At 38.8% G+C, this 18,106-nt stretch overlaps 1 protein-coding gene across 1 annotated transcript; it reads left to right on the forward strand.

Moving 5' to 3' along the window:
• The first annotated feature begins 613 nt into the window (after window positions 1–613).
• Window positions 614–17,181, forward strand: LOC121947489 (solute carrier family 26 member 6). The gene is given in 20 exon segments (XM_042492567.1): window positions 614–759; window positions 982–1,076; window positions 1,079–1,120; window positions 2,067–2,116; window positions 2,118–2,178; window positions 2,428–2,576; window positions 2,997–3,161; window positions 5,074–5,226; window positions 5,887–5,969; window positions 6,441–6,588; window positions 7,665–7,778; window positions 8,758–8,835; window positions 9,085–9,180; window positions 9,331–9,437; window positions 10,146–10,215; window positions 13,921–14,010; window positions 14,508–14,663; window positions 15,845–15,899; window positions 16,163–16,287; window positions 17,012–17,181. Coding segments are annotated over 20 exon segments (2,013 nt in total). The 3' UTR covers window positions 17,042–17,181.
• Window positions 17,182–18,106: the final 925 nt, after the last annotated feature.

Genomic DNA, 18,106 nt, shown 5'->3' on the forward strand with positions numbered 1-18,106 from the left:
TCATTTGCTCTCTTTCTCTCTCGCTCACTCTTTCACACACACTCACACACACACACAGACCATGAGTCTCTGAAAGCTGAGCGGTGATAATAGAGGCATTCAGACGTACTGAATGGGGTGAAGGGGAGGAGAAAAGGGGCTGTAAACTGGCTGTAATGTGCAGAGTTCAAGGCTGTTCTCAACTTTCCCCGACTCACGTGTGAGAGTTAGTGGAGGTGTGTGTGTGTGTGTGTGTGTGTGTGTGTGTGTGTGTGTTGTGTGTGTGTGTGTGTGTGTGTGTGTGTGTGTGTGTGTGTGTGTGTGTGTGTGTGTGTGTGTGTGTGTGTGTGTGTATGTGTATGTGTATGTGGTCCTCATACATGCACACTGACGCACGTGAACTCCATGTACTCATGTGGCTTCGCACTGAAACAGATCAGGTCAGCCGCTCTCACTGCTCCGGTTTATTTTGGTGATCTACACAGTTACTACTACTCTCTCTTTGTCATGTAACTTCACACACACATTATATTCATAAAGACAAGTGCATGAGACACATTTAACACCCAATATGGTTTTATCGAACAAAGTGAAACTTGACTTTACTGCCAGTAACCTTTAACACTGATTTCAGATGGACAGCGTTGAGCGAAATGACCTTCCTCACTACAGGCAGCCTTATCTTGCTATTGCCCTGGACGAGGTCCAGCTGGATGTCCTCGGACAGCGGGTAGAAAAGAAGTCCCTTTCATTTCTGGAGAGAGTGAAGGCACAATGTTGGTAAGTCAATGGGCAGGTTAAGTTTTTGGCTTTTTGTGTACCAATGTGGGCCTTCAGATAGTTTTTTTTTATGTCTAACAGATAATCAAGGCCCTTTATCTAAAGCTCTATTACTGTGTTTGTGTGTGTGTGTGTGTGTGTGTGTGTGTGTGTCTGTGTGTGTGTGTGTGTGTGTGTGTGTGTGTGTGTTGTGTGTGTGTGTGTTTTTTTTTTTTTCCCCAGGTGTTCTGGTCCCAGGTTGAAGAGCTTCCTGCTGGGCTTTTTTCCTGTCCTGTCATGGCTGCCTTGCTACTCCATCAGAGAAAACGCCATTGGAGACTGGTGTCTGGAGTCAGTGTCGGCATCATGCAGCTGCCACAGGGTGAGGATGCTGCAAAAGATTATAATCACATCTTACAGGTTCCATAGTGTCTTTATTAAACTTTTGTATGAGGTGAGGTGGTAGTTTTTCTTCTTAACAGGTTTTAAACAACTCCACACCAACTTTAACTTAAAATTTAACTGCGGGTTAGAGGGTCCAAGGTGGGAATGCAGTCATAAATTAAGGTCTACTTCTGGATAAATACATTATTCAGGTTACAACTTCAGCTGCAAAGATGATAATGATGATAATTAGCAACTCTCCAAGTGATAGTTTTATTTAGTCCTTTAACACCTGGATCCACATCACTTTTCTTGTGCTGCATTCAGATGCATTTTACAAGCACGCAAACCTCTAAAACTTGAGAAAACTGCTTATATTTCTTTCAAAAACATGGGACAAAAAACATAAGAGGCAAATTGGCAAGAAATGTCCTGCAAATGTTCTGCAAAAAATAGTAAAAGGTGACAAGGATTTTTATGACTGTCTTAATTATATACTTATATATACATATATATATATATATATGTAATGTAATGTATATATGTAAGAAGAGAAAGGTTTGCAAAAAACTAGTTTTCTCAAAATTCTGTCTCAGTAATTCAAAATAATGAATAAGTATAGTTGTTATATGTTTTCTCAAAATACTTAGTATCTTGAAATAATGACTTGCTATCTGAAAACAATAACTTTGTATTGGGAAAAAAAAGAGTTTTCTCAAGTGAATTATCTCAAAATGATGGCATATAATCTGTATCTCCCTCCTCTTACCACGTCCTTTATGTGGCAGTTTCTGTGACGCTTGGTTGGAAGAAAATGTTTCATGAGTGTAGAGACCCTGGAAAAACCCATTGATAAAGAGGCTTTCTTAACATTCAAGTTTTTATTGGTTCTTGGTTTTCCTCCTACACTAGCTGCTCAAAACTGTTCTGTTCTTCTTTACCAGGTATGGCCAACGCCATGTTGGTGGGAGTTCCTCCAGCCTTTGGTCTCTATAACCTCTCTCTATCCTCTGATCATCTACTTCATCTTCGGCACCTCCAGACACCTCTCCATTGGTGACTGTCAACTTTTATTTTCTGGAAAGGCATTCTCTTTCTCAAAACTGCCTGCTGCACTAATATGGCACAAAACCTCTGTCTCTCTTTAGTTCTATCATTCGTCCCCTTTTTACTGTAACAGTTAAACCAAAGTTAAAATCTTCTGAAGTACTCACTGTAAAAGTTCATGTGATTACTCAATACTCTTAAACCTAACACTCTAGTGCTAAGGGAGTTAAGGTTTGTGTGTCTGCTTATGTGTGACAGGTACTTTTGCCGTCCTGGCCATCATGATCGGGTCTGTGACAGCCAACGTGGAGTTGCTTAGCAACAGTGTTGAAGGGAGTCAGATTGATGTGGAAGCGGCCAAAGTGAACGTGGCTGTACAAGTCACCTTCCTCTGTGGCCTCATACAGGTAAACACACACACACACACACACACACACACACACACATTTAGAAATACGTGGACAAATAGGCTTACACTGACCCCTGATCTCTGGCCCATTAAGGAGATGAGCAGGAGAAAAGAGAATTTCCCTGCAGACATCAGCCAAAATATCAAATTGTTTTTGTCATTTTATCTTTTGTTTCATATACACAACCTGCTGCATTCTCTGAAACCCACTTTTCATTACAGGTCAAATCAGATATTACAGGAAATATCTCCCCCGAACTTTTAAAGCAGTAAAAATGTTGTGTAATTCTCTTTAAATCACAGAGGAAGCATTTTACGCAGATATTCAGCAATTTATTGAGATGATGGAGGAGATATAAAGTCAAAACTAATGCTGTGTGTATGTCTGTCTGTGTGTATGTGTGTGTGTTTCCCTCAGCTCCTGGTGTACCTGCTGCGTGGAGGCGGTGTGTGTCGCTGGCTTTCTGATCCTGTAATCAGAGGCTACACCACAGCAGCAGGTCTGCATGTGATTGTCCTGCAGCTGCCACTGATGACTGGAATATCTGCACAGAGATATACAGGACTGCTGGCTTCAGCTTGGGTCAGTTAAAACACACACACACACACACACACACGCGCACACACACACACACACACACACACACACACACACACACTCACTCACTGATGTTGGCAAGCTCAGCACAGTTGACGTAGCTTGAGGCGAGACTTTGAAGCCGTGCGAGGTCCTGTAATGCTGTTATACGACTGATCCCTGACCTCTGATGTCCTCCCTTAGCTGGTCTCTGTGGGTTTTTTTCATTTGTGTTTAACCCTTTGAAACCTGGAGCGACATCACCTTTCTTTTGCTGCTTTAGGACACCTTTCAAAAGTATTTAAACCTTTGAACCTTGGCAAATTGGTGCGATTTCTTTCAAAACCATGGGAAAAAAGGCAATAAGCAACTTAGTAAAATGGTTACAAAAATTGCGAGAAATTGTTAGACTTGGAAGATGATTTTTCTTTTCAAATAGCTATGGGAAAAATGTCTAGGGATGAAAAAAGAAAAAATAGGGGGAAAAACATTTTTTTATTATTATTAGAGTATTACATATATAAATTTATGTTACATAATATTAGAAATTTCTGAGCACTTTCTCTGAGTCTTGTTGTGTGTGTGTATTACTTTATTTTTCTTTATGTTTCATTCTCATGGGGGGGTGTTTTGTTTTGTTTTATTTATTTATTCATTGCTTTGGTTTGGGGTTTTTTTAACAAATTTTCAGGTAATACATACATTTATTATTATTAATTTCTTGTTACTGTCTGCATCATTTCCTCTTTTGTTATTCATTGCCTTCTTACAATATTTTCTGAAAGAAATCAAGCCAATTTGCTCATGTTTCATAGAGTTAATTCATTAGTTTGCCCATAAAGCTGGATCATGGTCCTACAAGCTACATGCACATTGCAGGCCAGAGGTTGACCATAATGATGACTTGTGTTGTGGCGTCCGACTGGAGGTCATATCCTACCTCCTGCACCGGTCCTGGCAGACCCTAACCGTGTCTCTACACCTCACCTTAACCTCAGAGAACCTGAATAATTTAATCATCTTGGCACAGTGTTGTCTTGGCAGGAAAAATGCTTCTGACTGCTCCAGGCGCTGCTGCTGTGAGTGAGTGATAGTGTTGTTTTTATTTTTGGCACTACAGAGGGCAAATTCAAGGTTGGCTTCAACCTCCTCCAAGGATGCACCCTGTCACCTCTACATAGGCAAGATTTCAAGGTGTAGGCTGAGTTTGGCTGCTTATCAGCTGCTTGCAGGTGCTGGTTTTCCTCAGGCTTTGCTGGACCGTAACTACCAGTATGCACTGGAGCAGTTTACCCCCAAGAAAATCTCGCTGTCTAAGGTGATAGGTCTCCTCCTAAAAAATAATGATAAAAAGAAATATCCACGTAGAAATCAGTATCTGCAAAGTAGTAGTTATTTTGTTTAAGGCGAGGCAGCTTTATTTATATTGCTCATTTCATACAACAGGGCAATACAAAGTGCTTTGCAGAACAAAAAAATTAAAAAAAACATTAAGGGATAATAAAAAGCAAAAAAATTATTTAAACAATCATTCAAACATTTGATAGATGAGTTAGCTTTTGTCATATGTTTGTTTTATAAAGGTCCAGTGTGTAGGATTTAGAAGGATATATTGCCAGAAATTGAATATAATACCTGAAACTAAGAATTGTTGTGTTTTCGTCACATCGATGCATTTTTGCAAAAAATACCGTAGTCACCAGCACCTCTGTGAAGAGCATTATCCAAAAAAATATAGATAATTTTACCCAGAACTGCTTTATTTAGTGTTTTTACCGGTTTTAATTACCTGATCTATTTGTTTGAGAGGACACCTCTGCGAATAATTCAGGTCTCAGTAAAAACGTCCTGAACAATGAACAATCAAGGATTTCTAACCGGGATTTTACCCTGTGTGTGTGTGTGTGTCTGCTTCCAGACGTTAAAGGATGTTCTGCTTGGAGTGACCAGTGCTGTACCAGGAGTGCTGTCAGTCTCAGCGGTTTCCATGACGATACTCATCACAGGCAAGATGCTGAATGAGCGCTTTAAGAACAAGCTGCCTGTCGCCATACCGTGGGAACTTATACTGGTGAGGGATAGACACACACACACACACACACGCACACACACACACACACACACACACACAGAGTCTCTCACACACACGCTCTCTCAGTAGAGTCATGCCCAGATGGACACATGCCACAGTGATGAACTGATGAATGACTCACAGTTATATAAAAAATCAGTTTTTATCACCAAAACCACAAATCCCCACATACAATACATTTCTGCACCTGGCCGCTAATAAGTCATCATTCTGTCTTCTGATGGTGCTTTGTTTTATTTAAATGTTTTTTAAAACCTATGTTTAAGCTTAACATTGATTTTAGTCGGTGCAACTTATTAATATTCACAGCATACTGTTGTAACTAAAACCCTAAAACGTAAATGTAATGTCACAATGAAAACTAAAAATATTTAGGTAAGTTAAAAAAAAAATAACAGTCAAAAAAACTTTTATCATGTTGAAATTTGATGACTCTCATTTAACGTTAAGGTTTGGTAAACTGTATCAGTGGACTGACAGTATCTCATCGTAACACTGTGTGTGCTGGTATACCTCAGTGTGCATGTGTGTTAACAGACTGATTGATTTGACATTTAGATGTAGAATACTGTATATTGTTGTTTTCCAAACGGGACATTTTGTGCAGAAAATGTCACGTCCATTGTTTCTCTCCCACAGATTGTCCTGGGCACCATCCTGTCAGTGCAGATGGATCTGGTTGGACAGCACACAGTCCAGGTGGTGGGACACATACCCAGTGGGTCAGTAGAACTGTGTCATGTTTTTCCTTGTCCTTCAATTTGTTATATTTTTTAAGACTTGTGTTGATTTTTCTCTTTGTAGAGGACTTCAAGCAATATATCTTTACCAATATGCTATAACAAATATATCTGTTAGTTAATATACCTCTACTATAATATAATTTAAAACTCTATGATGCTTTTCTTTTCGCCTTTCTGATACTGTGACCTTCTTCTAGCCTCCCACTCTTCATACTTCTGTTGTCATCATACAAAATAAGCCGGTTAGCTTCATTGTGGGTTATTATTGTGTTATCCTCGATCACTTTAAGAGAATCATTGCAATTCATGAGGTGACTCATCTTAAACTGGTGATCATAATTCTTTATACTACTGTGTATGTCTTTTTTCTGTGAAGAATGAATTAGTCATACAGTTGATCAAGCAGCCATCTCTTTTCCTCCCCCTCCTCTTCCTCCTCCTCTTCTCTAGCCTGTCTTTCCCGGTCCTCCCGTCTCTCTCTCAGGCCAGAGAGCTGTTCATTCCAGCACTGTCTGTAGCTCTGGTCGGCTTCAGTTTCCTCTCAGCCATGGGCTCAGTGTTCGCCCACAAACACGGCTACCGTGTGGACTCCAGTCAGGTATACTCTTGCCAGTTGTAACTCTTACATATTTAAGATTTTTTTTGTAGGTCTGCATTTTAGAAAATTGCAAAACAAACACACACACAAAAAATAACAGGCTACATAGTCATGCATAATCACAAAGAAATCACTTGATGGCCAATTCCGATCATGTGTAGAGAAATGGAGAGAAACTTTTTAAAGTTTAGGGGTTTTTTTCCACACAAGAAGAATTGGTCTTGTACCTTTTTTAATATTAAGAAGTAATATTGTGTGCTGATGTTGTAAGACACTCCCGAGGCCCTGGTGAAATTACAGTTAACTTTTCAGGACAATAAACTGTTAGCTTACAGTGTTGCTAGTGTAATATATAATAGATGTCAAAATTCAAGTTAAAGTTGATTCACAAAGCATGCCTCAAAGGGCTGTGCAGATCATTTTTAAAAAGTGGCTTGATCTGCAGCCAAAATTGTAAGGCAGCAAACTTAAAGTGTTTTGCAGATTTGTCCTTTCACCGGACTCCTATCTTGAATCCATACTCCAAGTATCCAGCTTACTCATGTCTTATTAGCTAAAGGGCACTGAAGCTCAAGGGAATTAAAAAGTGAGCTCTATTGAGGTTATCTCAGTTCTTATTGATTACCAATACAGATTAAAGTGGTGTCTGCAGATTTCTGCAAAGGAAGACATGCAGGAAGACACACAGTTCAGAAATAACGTGAAGCAGGAGCATTACTTGGTGCCCAGCAGTGATTTTGACTGATGCAAAGCCTCATGGTTTGAAGCAGGTCTGACTCTCCTCACTAAAGCTTCTTTAATCCAAATACAGCTAACATCATGCACATACTCCCTGGCCTTTAGTGTAATGAGCAACAAATTCACCAGTGCACCATCAGATCTGTAAACTTCTCATTATACCTTAAAGGACAACCCTCAAACCATGAAACAATGTTTTTTTTGAAGGATTATCCCAGCACAAGATATTAATTCAGGGTCTGGACAGAACCAGTAGGGAGTTCTCTCCAGCAGTATCCCTGAGATGTGCTGCAGACTCTCAAATGTGCGTACTTCTCAAATTGCTGTCTCTACCTCAGGACCTGCTGGCTCTGGGTCTGTGCAACACCATCGGAGGAATCTTTCAGTGCTTCGCGGTGAGCTGCTCCTTTTCTCGCAGTATGGTCCAGGACAGCATTGGAGTCAAATCACAGGTAATTCTATTCCAAAAGACATAACTAGAGTTACTGCCACACAGTTGTATGCCTCTGCACATCAGTCTAGTTTACACTGATGTCTTTTAAAACGTGGATGCTTCAGACACATCTTAACCCCGTCAGCACAGAAAACCATATGACAGTACAGTGTCAGGGTGGGCACCAAAAGGTTCTTTAGTTATGGCCAAAATCGTGTTTTGTGAGGTCACCATGACCTTGACCTTTGACCTTTAACCCTCAGTTCACTCTTGAGTCCAAGTGGACATTTGTGCCAAATTTGAGAAAACTCCCTTGAGGCCATCTTCAGATATTGCATTTGTGAAAATGAGGCAGATTCCATTCACAGTGACCTTGACCTTTGAACACATAATTCTAATTAGCTCATAGTTGAGTGAATGTTTGTGTCAAATCTGAAGACATTTCCCAAAGGTAATCTTGAGATATTGCTTTCACAAGCATGAGATGCATGCAAGGTTACCGTGACCTTGACCTTTGATCACCAAAATTGAATCAGTTCATCCTTGAGTCCAAATGAACATTTGTGTCAAATTTGAAAAAAAAAAACCCTCAAAGTTTCTTGAGGTATTGTGTTGAAAAGAACGAGACAAACAAGGCCACAGGGACCTTGACCTTTGACATATGACCACCAAAAACTAATCAGCTCTTTGTAGAGTCCAAGTGAATGTTTGTGTCAAATTTAAAGAAATTCACTCAGGGTCTTCTTGATATATCACTTTCACGAGAATGTGCTGGATGGACAACCAAAAAACATAATGCATCCAACCTCAGCTATCACCCATGTGGAGGCATAAAAACCACACCCACCTTTGTCTTTTGTGTTAAAAATGGGGGAGCATCTCTTTTTATAGAGAGTTTATAGAGAGTTTTATAGAGAGTTATACGTTGTATAACTCTTTGTCTAATTCCTTTTCATTTCGAGTTTGGTTTACTGTTGTGTTTTAATTTCATATCTTAGATGGCTGGTTTGGTATCAGCTCTGGTGATTCTAACCATCCTGTTGAAGATTGGTCACCTCTTTGAGCAGCTGCCAAAGGTAAAGTGCATATGAGATAACACATATCATATATGTTACTAAGCAAGTGCACAAAAAGTTTGTTTTGACAGTTTTCTCCAGCCAGCATGGCTTCCCATAAACCATCACAGAATAATGATAGAATAATAGAGCATATCAGTGAAGATGTTTTAAGAAATGTCAAGTCATGCTCCATCTGGATAAGACTCACTGTCAGGATGACTCACTCATCTCAGGCAGAGTTCAGTAATGCCTTGCTGTGTGTTCCAGGCGGTGTTGGCAGTGATCATCGTGGTGAACCTGCAAGGGATACTGGCTCAGTTCAAAGATGTGTGTGTGCTCTGGAAATCTGACAGACTAGACCTGGTGGGCTACATAAACATCCATACCTACAAACATACACAGACACACATACACACACATATCATTATTCAAGCTCATAGCATAGAAGTATGATTACAAGCAGTACTGATCCCGCTCTGATCCTGGTTCTCTCTTCACTCTCCTCTCCTTCAGCTTGTGTGGGTCGCATCGCTGATTTCCACGCTGGTCTTTAACCTGGATCTTGGTCTGGCTGTGGCTGTCATCTTTTCTCTGCTCACACTAATCTACAGGACACAACAGTCAGTAAATATCATTTTACAGGCACTGCATGGAGGAGTTTACATCAATTAAACTTAACTTAATGTGTGCGCACCTTTTTTTCTGATCCGGACGTTCATGAGGTTTTTTACCAGGAGCTGAATTATCCGCAGAGGTCTCTCCTTAACAAACAGACCCAGTAATTTAAACCAGTGAAACAGTTTAACATTGAATGTAACAAACCCAGTGTTTTTACAAATTGATTGCTAACTACAGTGGCCAATGCAATAACACAAATGCCACATGTACAGCCAGTTTTTGGTTTGACCACTCTGGGCTCCTGTAGAAAAATGGCAGTGCAACATGGTGGACTCCATTGACAAGGACCCACTCTCTACGTAGATATAAAGAACTCATTCTAAGGTAACAAAAACACAGTGACTCTTATTTTCAGGTGAAAATATATTAAAGAAACCATACTTATTATATTACATAGCTTCTCTGCTAATATTTCCCCCTAAATCTCCTTAAATATCACAATAACATAGGAGGAAGTGTGTTTTTGACATTTTATCATTGTGATATGAATCTTGTCTTCACTCATTTATTCATTTGACTCATTTCATAATTTTCACATACATCTTAAAAGTTTTGTATTCCTTCCCTCCCCTCTCGTCTCCCAGTCAGACGCACTCTCTCATTAATATTCCCGTTTCTCTCCTGTCTTTCATCTTGTCCTCGTCCTCCAGCTCTTCCACTGTTGTTTTAGGTCGTATTCCTGGTACAGACTGTTACAGGGACGTGGGACTCTACACTGAGGTAAGCTCAATCTGTCTCACAGGTCCCACGACAATAAGCTTTAAAAAAAAAAAACACATAGTTTGAAAAAAAAAACTGTTTGATTAAAGTTTCTATGTTGTTCAAGATAAGTTAAGTAAAGTTAAGCCCATGGGTAATTAGAAAAGGACATGAAACATGAAAACACAGTGCTTTGAATGTCTTCTCTGTATTGTCACATGCTGTTATTTCCCTGTTCTGTGTTATGCTTTGGGTGAGGAACATGGTCTTACAGCTTTTGAAATGCTTTTAAAACTCTTCCTAGCATTCAGAAGATGCATGACATTACACCTGCCAGCAGCTATTTTTTCTCACTCAATTGATTACAATTAATAACTCCATAGGGCTCAATAAGTTTTATCAGTACTAATCTCTGACTTTCCTTGTTCCTCCCCAAACTTTATTTGGAGTTCATCCCAATCACTTTTTCAAAGTGATGGACCCCCAGTGCTGCCACAGAAGGGTACATTATGTCATATTCATAGAGCAAATGATACAATCATCTACAGACATTGGAGTTTACTGCTTGTTGTGATCTTTGTTAGTTATTAAAGCATGGAAATCCATATTTGGGCAGTGTGCTAGAAAGTAGATATAGCTGAGCTGACTGACACCTGTCAACTGAGGAATCCATCCCTTTTTTAGACTAACCTTTTCATCAGGAAAGGATACATTTTAAAAACAGCAAACAAAACACACCTACCCAAGAGGTGAAATCGCTTTTTCTCCAAAATAATGATTGACTCTGTAGCTCTGGTGCCATTTTTACTGACCTAAACAGACTTGGTGTTTTGTTGGAGCCAGCATCTAGTGGTCACCAGAGGAACTGCAGCTCAAAGCACTTTTTCTTGTACGTACTGTATATTTACAGCTCATATTTAAAGTACAGAAGAGTGGTGTAGATCCTCAAACTCTTGGGGGAAAAAAAGCCAAGAATCGCCTTTTTCAAAATGTCGCAGTATTCCTTCTCACTTTGTTAAACCTTTTATTTCATAGTGAGTTGTTAAGACTTCATCTTTGTCACAAATCCAAAACACCCACTTTCCTACTTGAATCCATTTGTTATATATATATGGTCCTTAAAATAAACACCATAGTCAACACAAAAACAAAAATAAATTCTTGGATAAAACCAGTCTGTTGGTTCGATTTTTTTCTCCTATATCACTATGAACCTTTACTGTTTCTACTCAGCTGAGTCACAAAAACATTTTACCAAACCTGTTTTGTACCAAATGAAGTCAGCATTCAGTTTCACAGAAGTTGATCTAGATATTTCACATTTTATTAAGTGTCCTCTACAGTGCCCTTCTAGTTGAGTTGTGGAGAAAATGTGAGAAAGTGCCCATCGGGGCATCCCTCAAGTAGAGAATATGTGCTAAAGTGTCCCTTAGAGTGTCCTTGCAGTAAAGAAAACATGATGCAGTGCTATATTGCTGCCCTACATGAAAACGTTTTGCAAACTGATGCCCCACTTGCAAATGAAACACACCCCGTATTTCTACTGGATCACAGCATCTGTGATGCAAATATACACCAACACATCAAGCATTTGATGGCTAAAAATGAGCAGGATATACATCAACATCAGTCTGAATGAATGTCAGTCTTTAAAAAAAAAATGTTTATGTTAAATTGGATGCTAAAACATTTTTGGTAATTAGTTATAGAAGTATTTATGTAGCAGATCATTAAATGAAGGTGTCCCCAATGTGTTAAATTACACCAAAAAACACTCAAAATCCTTCAGTGAAGGTCAGTCTTTTATAAAGTTAATGAAGCACTCTGACTATGCGACTGTCACACAGCCAAAACACACTAAAAATATGTCCCTGGCTGAAACCACCATCTGTCACACATCAAAACACCAAACTGTCACCAAAGGCAATCTGTCTGCGCTCTGAGCATCAGTGGATTTCTGTCAACTTCTCGTTCTCTGTTCGCTCTACTTGATTCTCTCCTCAATCTGTTACACTGCTGGCTGCTGCACCGCTCTCCTCTGTGTACTTTGTCAAGTATCTATCATGCATTAGTGATGGTGTGTGCAGTGGCTGTCTTTGTACAAGTTCCCCTTCATGAATTCACTCTGTACATATTCTTTTTTCTTTTTTTGGATCCTTCTCTGAGCCACAATAGTTAAATAGAAGATCTGTTGTGTCTCTGAACTAGATGTTTGTCAAGCTGGGCCAAACATTTAAACCTTTTTTGTTTGCCAAATGCAGTGAGTCATTTTAGGGTTTGTGCCAATCAAAAGGCATATACATTCTTAACTTTCCTGAAAAAGAAAAAGCATATACATTCTTAACTTTACTGAAAAACATAGTTAAAAAGCTGATTATTAATTACCTATTTTTTAAAAATCTACTTTGAAAGTGTTTTATAAGTCTCAAGAATACACACATTGCATTTAGATAATTAACTCTTAACATTTACCTTTAAATAGCTGTAATAAATCTGAATGAAGTATTGGGCAACATCTCAGAGACTTTTTTTTTTTTGCATGGATGGAGTTTGGCCTAATTTATTGTCTCCAGAGTGAAGGTCTTACTGCATCCAGGTCATTGTTCGAAGAAAAGTTGGGGGAAAAAGTACTTATTGAAACAATAAAACACATTGACACAGACATCTGGAACCAAGAGCATATTTATACAGACAGGACCAATGAAAATACTGTTTTTCAACTATATATTTGCCTCTAATTCTCTTATGATCATTATGTCCAAATAAATATGATAAAAAAAGACCCTGAAAAGGATAAGCAGTTACAGATAAGCGGTTATCTTGTTGTACATACTGTGTCTGTTGGTTTATTTCTTATGTCCTGTCATGTAGAACTGTCATATTTTCACATGCATGTTTTCATTCATGCTTTTAATTGTTTGCATGCCCGTCTTTCTATTTTAGTGGTTATCTTAATACTTGGCCCAGGGACAACAGTTGAAAGTTTGCTTTTGGTTAACACAGCACATTTACAGCAATGTTTTTAATGTGCACTGTCCCTGTAAAAATGAAAACATAAATAGATAATGAACAAATAATATGGCCTTTAGGTTCCATCCAAGACAAAGGAAATACAACCACAGGCAAAGGGAAAGTGTCCCTTCAAAATAGCATCCCATCTTGAGACCTCTGATAATGTTTTCGTTTCAGAATGTGATGAAATTGTTTAATAAAATACTGTAATAATTACTGTTACACTAAAAATATTGTTATAAAATATAGCCACAAAAATAAGAAAGAAACTGTAAATGGTACATCTTTTAAGATTCAACACTTTGAAACTGGAGCAAATACGCTTGATTTCTCTCAAAAACATAGGAGGACAGCTATGAAAAATGAAACAAGAAAATTACCTTAGAATTAAAATAATAATACTAATAATGCAAACAAACAAGCAAAACAGTTTCAGCAAAACGCGCTTAAAATATATAATTCTGTAAGATCATTTTAAATATGGAATTATGATAACTATAAATGTAGTTTTTTTTGCCCTAGCTTTTTTCTTGATCCACCATGAACTGCAAGCTCACACATTTGCCAGTCTAATGTCAGTTACAATAAGCCACAAGATTGGTGTTGAAAATTCTGACCAAAGGTATTACACAATGTTTAATGTGTGTGTGTGTGTGTGTGTGTGTGTGTGTGTGTGTGTGTGTGTGTTTTGTTGTTGTTGTTTTTTTTAAACAGGCAAAGCAAATCCCCGGGGTGACTATACTCTCCTATTCCAGTCCTATTTACTTCGCCAATTCTGAAGTGGTCTTCACACAGATCAGACAGGTGGCAACACACACACACACACACACACACACACACACACACACACACACACACACAAAGCAGAATGAATATGGCAGGAAAAAGAGAAAGAAGAGGGGAGCATTAGCATCAGTAAAATAAGACCAGATGTTGAGTGAAAGTGTTATAGATTGAGTGATGGGGTCATAATTGTAATTAGGAGAATGAATGAATCCAGATGAGCATCGGTCCCACAGCTCATCTTCTCCACATGTAGGCGGAAGCATTCCCACCTCATGAAAACCATCAATATGTGGACATTACTTCACAAGATTCAGTACCAGCACCAGCTCGAGGCAGTATAAGAGATGTGTGTATGCAGCTGGAGTGTGTGCGCGCTCGTCTTTGAACCCTCTGGTTGGAATTTTAAAAACTGCATAATTATATTTGAAGAAATTCTCCAATACACCACGGGTTACACAGCAACGAAAACGTTACGAACCGATTTTCCACATGTAACTTTTCCTCACCACATCCAGACAGTGAGTCGTGATCAGAAGGAGAACCCAGCTGGAGTCCACACCTCCTCTTCCTCCTCCTCCTCAGCCCAGACGTCAACACACACTCACTGGTTGCTTCTGGATCTCAGCTCAGTCACCTTTATGGATTCTGTGGCCGTGCCAGCACTTTGCAAGGTGAGGAAAGAAACCTGACTAGAGTGTAATGTTTAAACTCAGCTTCAGTTTCATTTTCTAATAAATGATTGATTTTCTTTTATTACTTTGCTGCATGACACTTGTGTTGGCAGTTCTGCAATAAACTGCCCAAAGACCATCTGTGAGTCAAACAGTGTGTGTGGCGCTGTGGCATCTTTACCTGGAATTAACTTTGAGTTTCTGTAGGTGGTGCTCTTTTCTTTGTCTAAGATGTCTGTCACTCACTACTCACACTGACTCTTTGTTTTTAACACACACAATAGCTCATGCAACATTGAAAACATACTATGGAAGTCCTTTTTACTGGGAAAAAAGAGTAAAATGTATGTTGAATTTAGATAAAAACATTACTTAATATCCACAAGTAGTTCTATTTTTATGAAGCCTACTTTTTCAGATTTTTTTATGCATTCATGTTTAGGGCAAAAAATGAAGAAGCCTCCATTACCTGACACCAGAAAGTAGCAAAGCAGATGTTTATTTATTTTAAGTAATAGGTTATTGCTTTGTATACTGGCTCTAGTGCATGTGCAGATTCTAAAGATTTAAAGTTCTGTATTAGAAATGTGCATATTCTTTAGTAATATTAAATATACTGTAATCTGCTTTTATGTGTATAGCACAGAGCCTGAAAAAAGCAATGCAGCACGCTAGTTGTAAATTAATTTTAGCCTTTGCTGAATGTTGCAGCATAATTTGATCTGTTAAGATGGGGACATCAGCGTAGGTTGGTTTGGATATCAATCCTCTGCTGCCAGCTTTGAACCTGCCAATTCTGCACTTTTTTCTAATCAGTAAAACTGCTGTAGTGGTTGGCTGTTCTTCTTCCTGCTGATCAAAGACATTCACTAGAAATTATTAATTAAGGCGAGACTACATGTTTAGTAATTGCATGTTAGATAACGAAAATTTGAGGCACACCCTCCTGGTTGCACACACACCTCATTCATATCCTTTGACTAAAAGATAAGTTACAAGTTGTACTGATAAGAATTTGTTATCTCATCCTCCTCTTTGACCTTAATGATAAAAGAAAATTTATTCATCAGCCGCACAGAGTAACACGTGCTTAAATATGACTATATGTTAAGACGATGTTTTCATGACGTATGTGTGTGTGTGTGTGTGTGTGTGTGTGTGTGTGTGTGTGTATTGACCAGGTTGTAGAAGACTTAGAGGTCCAAGGTGTCTCTGTGTTTCTGGCGGCGTGTCCAGGTCAGCTTCATGTTTTATACTCACTTATCTTCTTATGTTAAAATTCTATTTCTTTCTCACACATTCACTCACTCACATTCACACACACACACACACACACACACACACACACAAACACAGCCAAATGTAGCTACCCTGGTCTTTTGTTAATATTTCTCTGAATTGTAGAATTGCTTATTGTGCAGCGTGCTTTTAAAAAATACTTTAAACTTTAAAATGAAAACATAAAGTGTGCTTTCCTAATGCTGTCTGTATGTCAACAGAGAGAGTTTTATCCCAGCTCCAGACTCACGGTTGCGTACCAGACTGCCTGCCCAGCTCATGTCTTTTCCCTTCAGTCCATCATGCTGTCCAGCGCTGCCTCAGCATCCTGCCCAAACCTCTGGAGGTACACATGGTCTCACTTCCAAGTTCATGTGTAGACATACTGAAAAAAAACAACAAAATCAGATTTAGCAATGGAGATGTATTTCCTACAAGACGGTCTGTAGAATATTTTTAATGCATCTGTTTTGCTGAACTGGTCAAAGAGTTTTCTGGTGTTTCTGGAGGCCAAGGAGAACTCCACCAATTTTACTCACCAAAGTATTCTTAGGTGTTGGAGAATACTAATGCATAAGAAAAACAAAGGTGTGTAAAGCCTATTGTTGCTCCTAAGGGAGCTGCCCAAAATCTAAATATCCTCAGGGGATGTCAGTTAAGTCGCTGTCGGTTGGAGCTGAAGACTACATGTTTGAAAATGACACACATTTGGAGGTGTGGAGTTAAAAAGGCATGATCTCACCAGACAACTGTGGCATATCTCTGCTTGAGGCTTGCAGCTAGTAGAATAACACACATGAATCCCTGACCGAACTGACTTGCATTGTGGGTAATGTGAGCACATGGTTTTATCAAGGGAGCAAAAACTGTGGAATAAAAAGACAGTATCTCTGGCTCTGCCTTATCGAGTTTGATGCTCCTTTTAAATGGTCTGTCATTAGTTCAACAGGGTCATAGGAGTGCTGTGCAAAATCAATACGTTCCTCCACTGATGCTTTTATCTGATATCCTGTTGAAAAGCATGTTGAGATGTTGTATAATAATGTTTGTTTGTTTCTGTTTCTTCTAAGGAAATCAATCCAGATGCAAGTGAATGTTGAACCTACATGACTGCTGCTTTTGAATGTGCTACAGGACAGTGAAGTCATCTGACTGTAATGGAGACGGAAAGAAAAATCCTGGGGTCATAGTTTCAGGGCTTAAAGATGACAGAAACAACATAAAAAAAACCAAACTTCTTCTTTATTTTGAAAAAGAGCCATTAACACCTTTCACAATATGTATATGTGTACACTTCTCAACCATTTCTAGACAATAAATGTTACTATTTCTCAATTTCCATTGACCTCTTTGTCATGAAGTATTTGAAATACACTGATGACTATATAGTTGCTCAAACAGGAGGGGAAATGTAAACAACCGTATCTCTGTAAGCAAGCACAGGATAATACAAGACAAATATTTCCAAATTAATTCACCCCCTCTCCCACTATAGTAATACAGATAAATCTGTGTTGTGTAATAACTTTGTAAATATACAATAACTTTGAATCTGAAACACTTTATGTTTTGCTTAGTCTCCAGAGCAACAGCTGCTTACAGTTACAACATAGCAAAACACACAACAAAATATATCCACGCACCTGTAGCTACATACCAAAGATGGGAGTTAACTTTGTTTTCATAGGTGTGTCAGTCTCCCACTTTCCTGTTCTGTAGTGAACTGTGTTCTGGATGATGAGACGGTGCCAATGTTGGTTTACTTTAGGTCATAGAGGCAGACAGTGACAATGACAGAAAATTTGCAGTGGATTTATTGGGGAAATTTCATCAGTATGAATCAGCAACACCTTATCTCTTTCAGTTACAATCCATGATAAAACACCAGCTGGGTCACCAGCGGGTCAGTCCTTACAAGGTCATGGTGTGCAGCCAAATTTTGTTCAAACTGTAACACATAACTTTATTTTACATTCCATAGGTGATCTCAAAGTTCCAGTTAATCCATTTGAGGAAATCTGATTAAATGATCTAGCCATAACAATATGGGGTCTGTGGTTTGTCACACAGTGCAACACATAGTGCAACATAATGGAGCAGCAATTTATAATAGTGATACTGTCAGTGGGGAATAACTTTAACAAAAGGGAAACAAAAGGGGAAAA

Source organism: Plectropomus leopardus, chromosome 8 (assembly GCF_008729295.1).
Source record: "Plectropomus leopardus isolate mb chromosome 8, YSFRI_Pleo_2.0, whole genome shotgun sequence".
NCBI lineage: Eukaryota > Metazoa > Chordata > Actinopteri > Perciformes > Serranidae > Plectropomus > Plectropomus leopardus.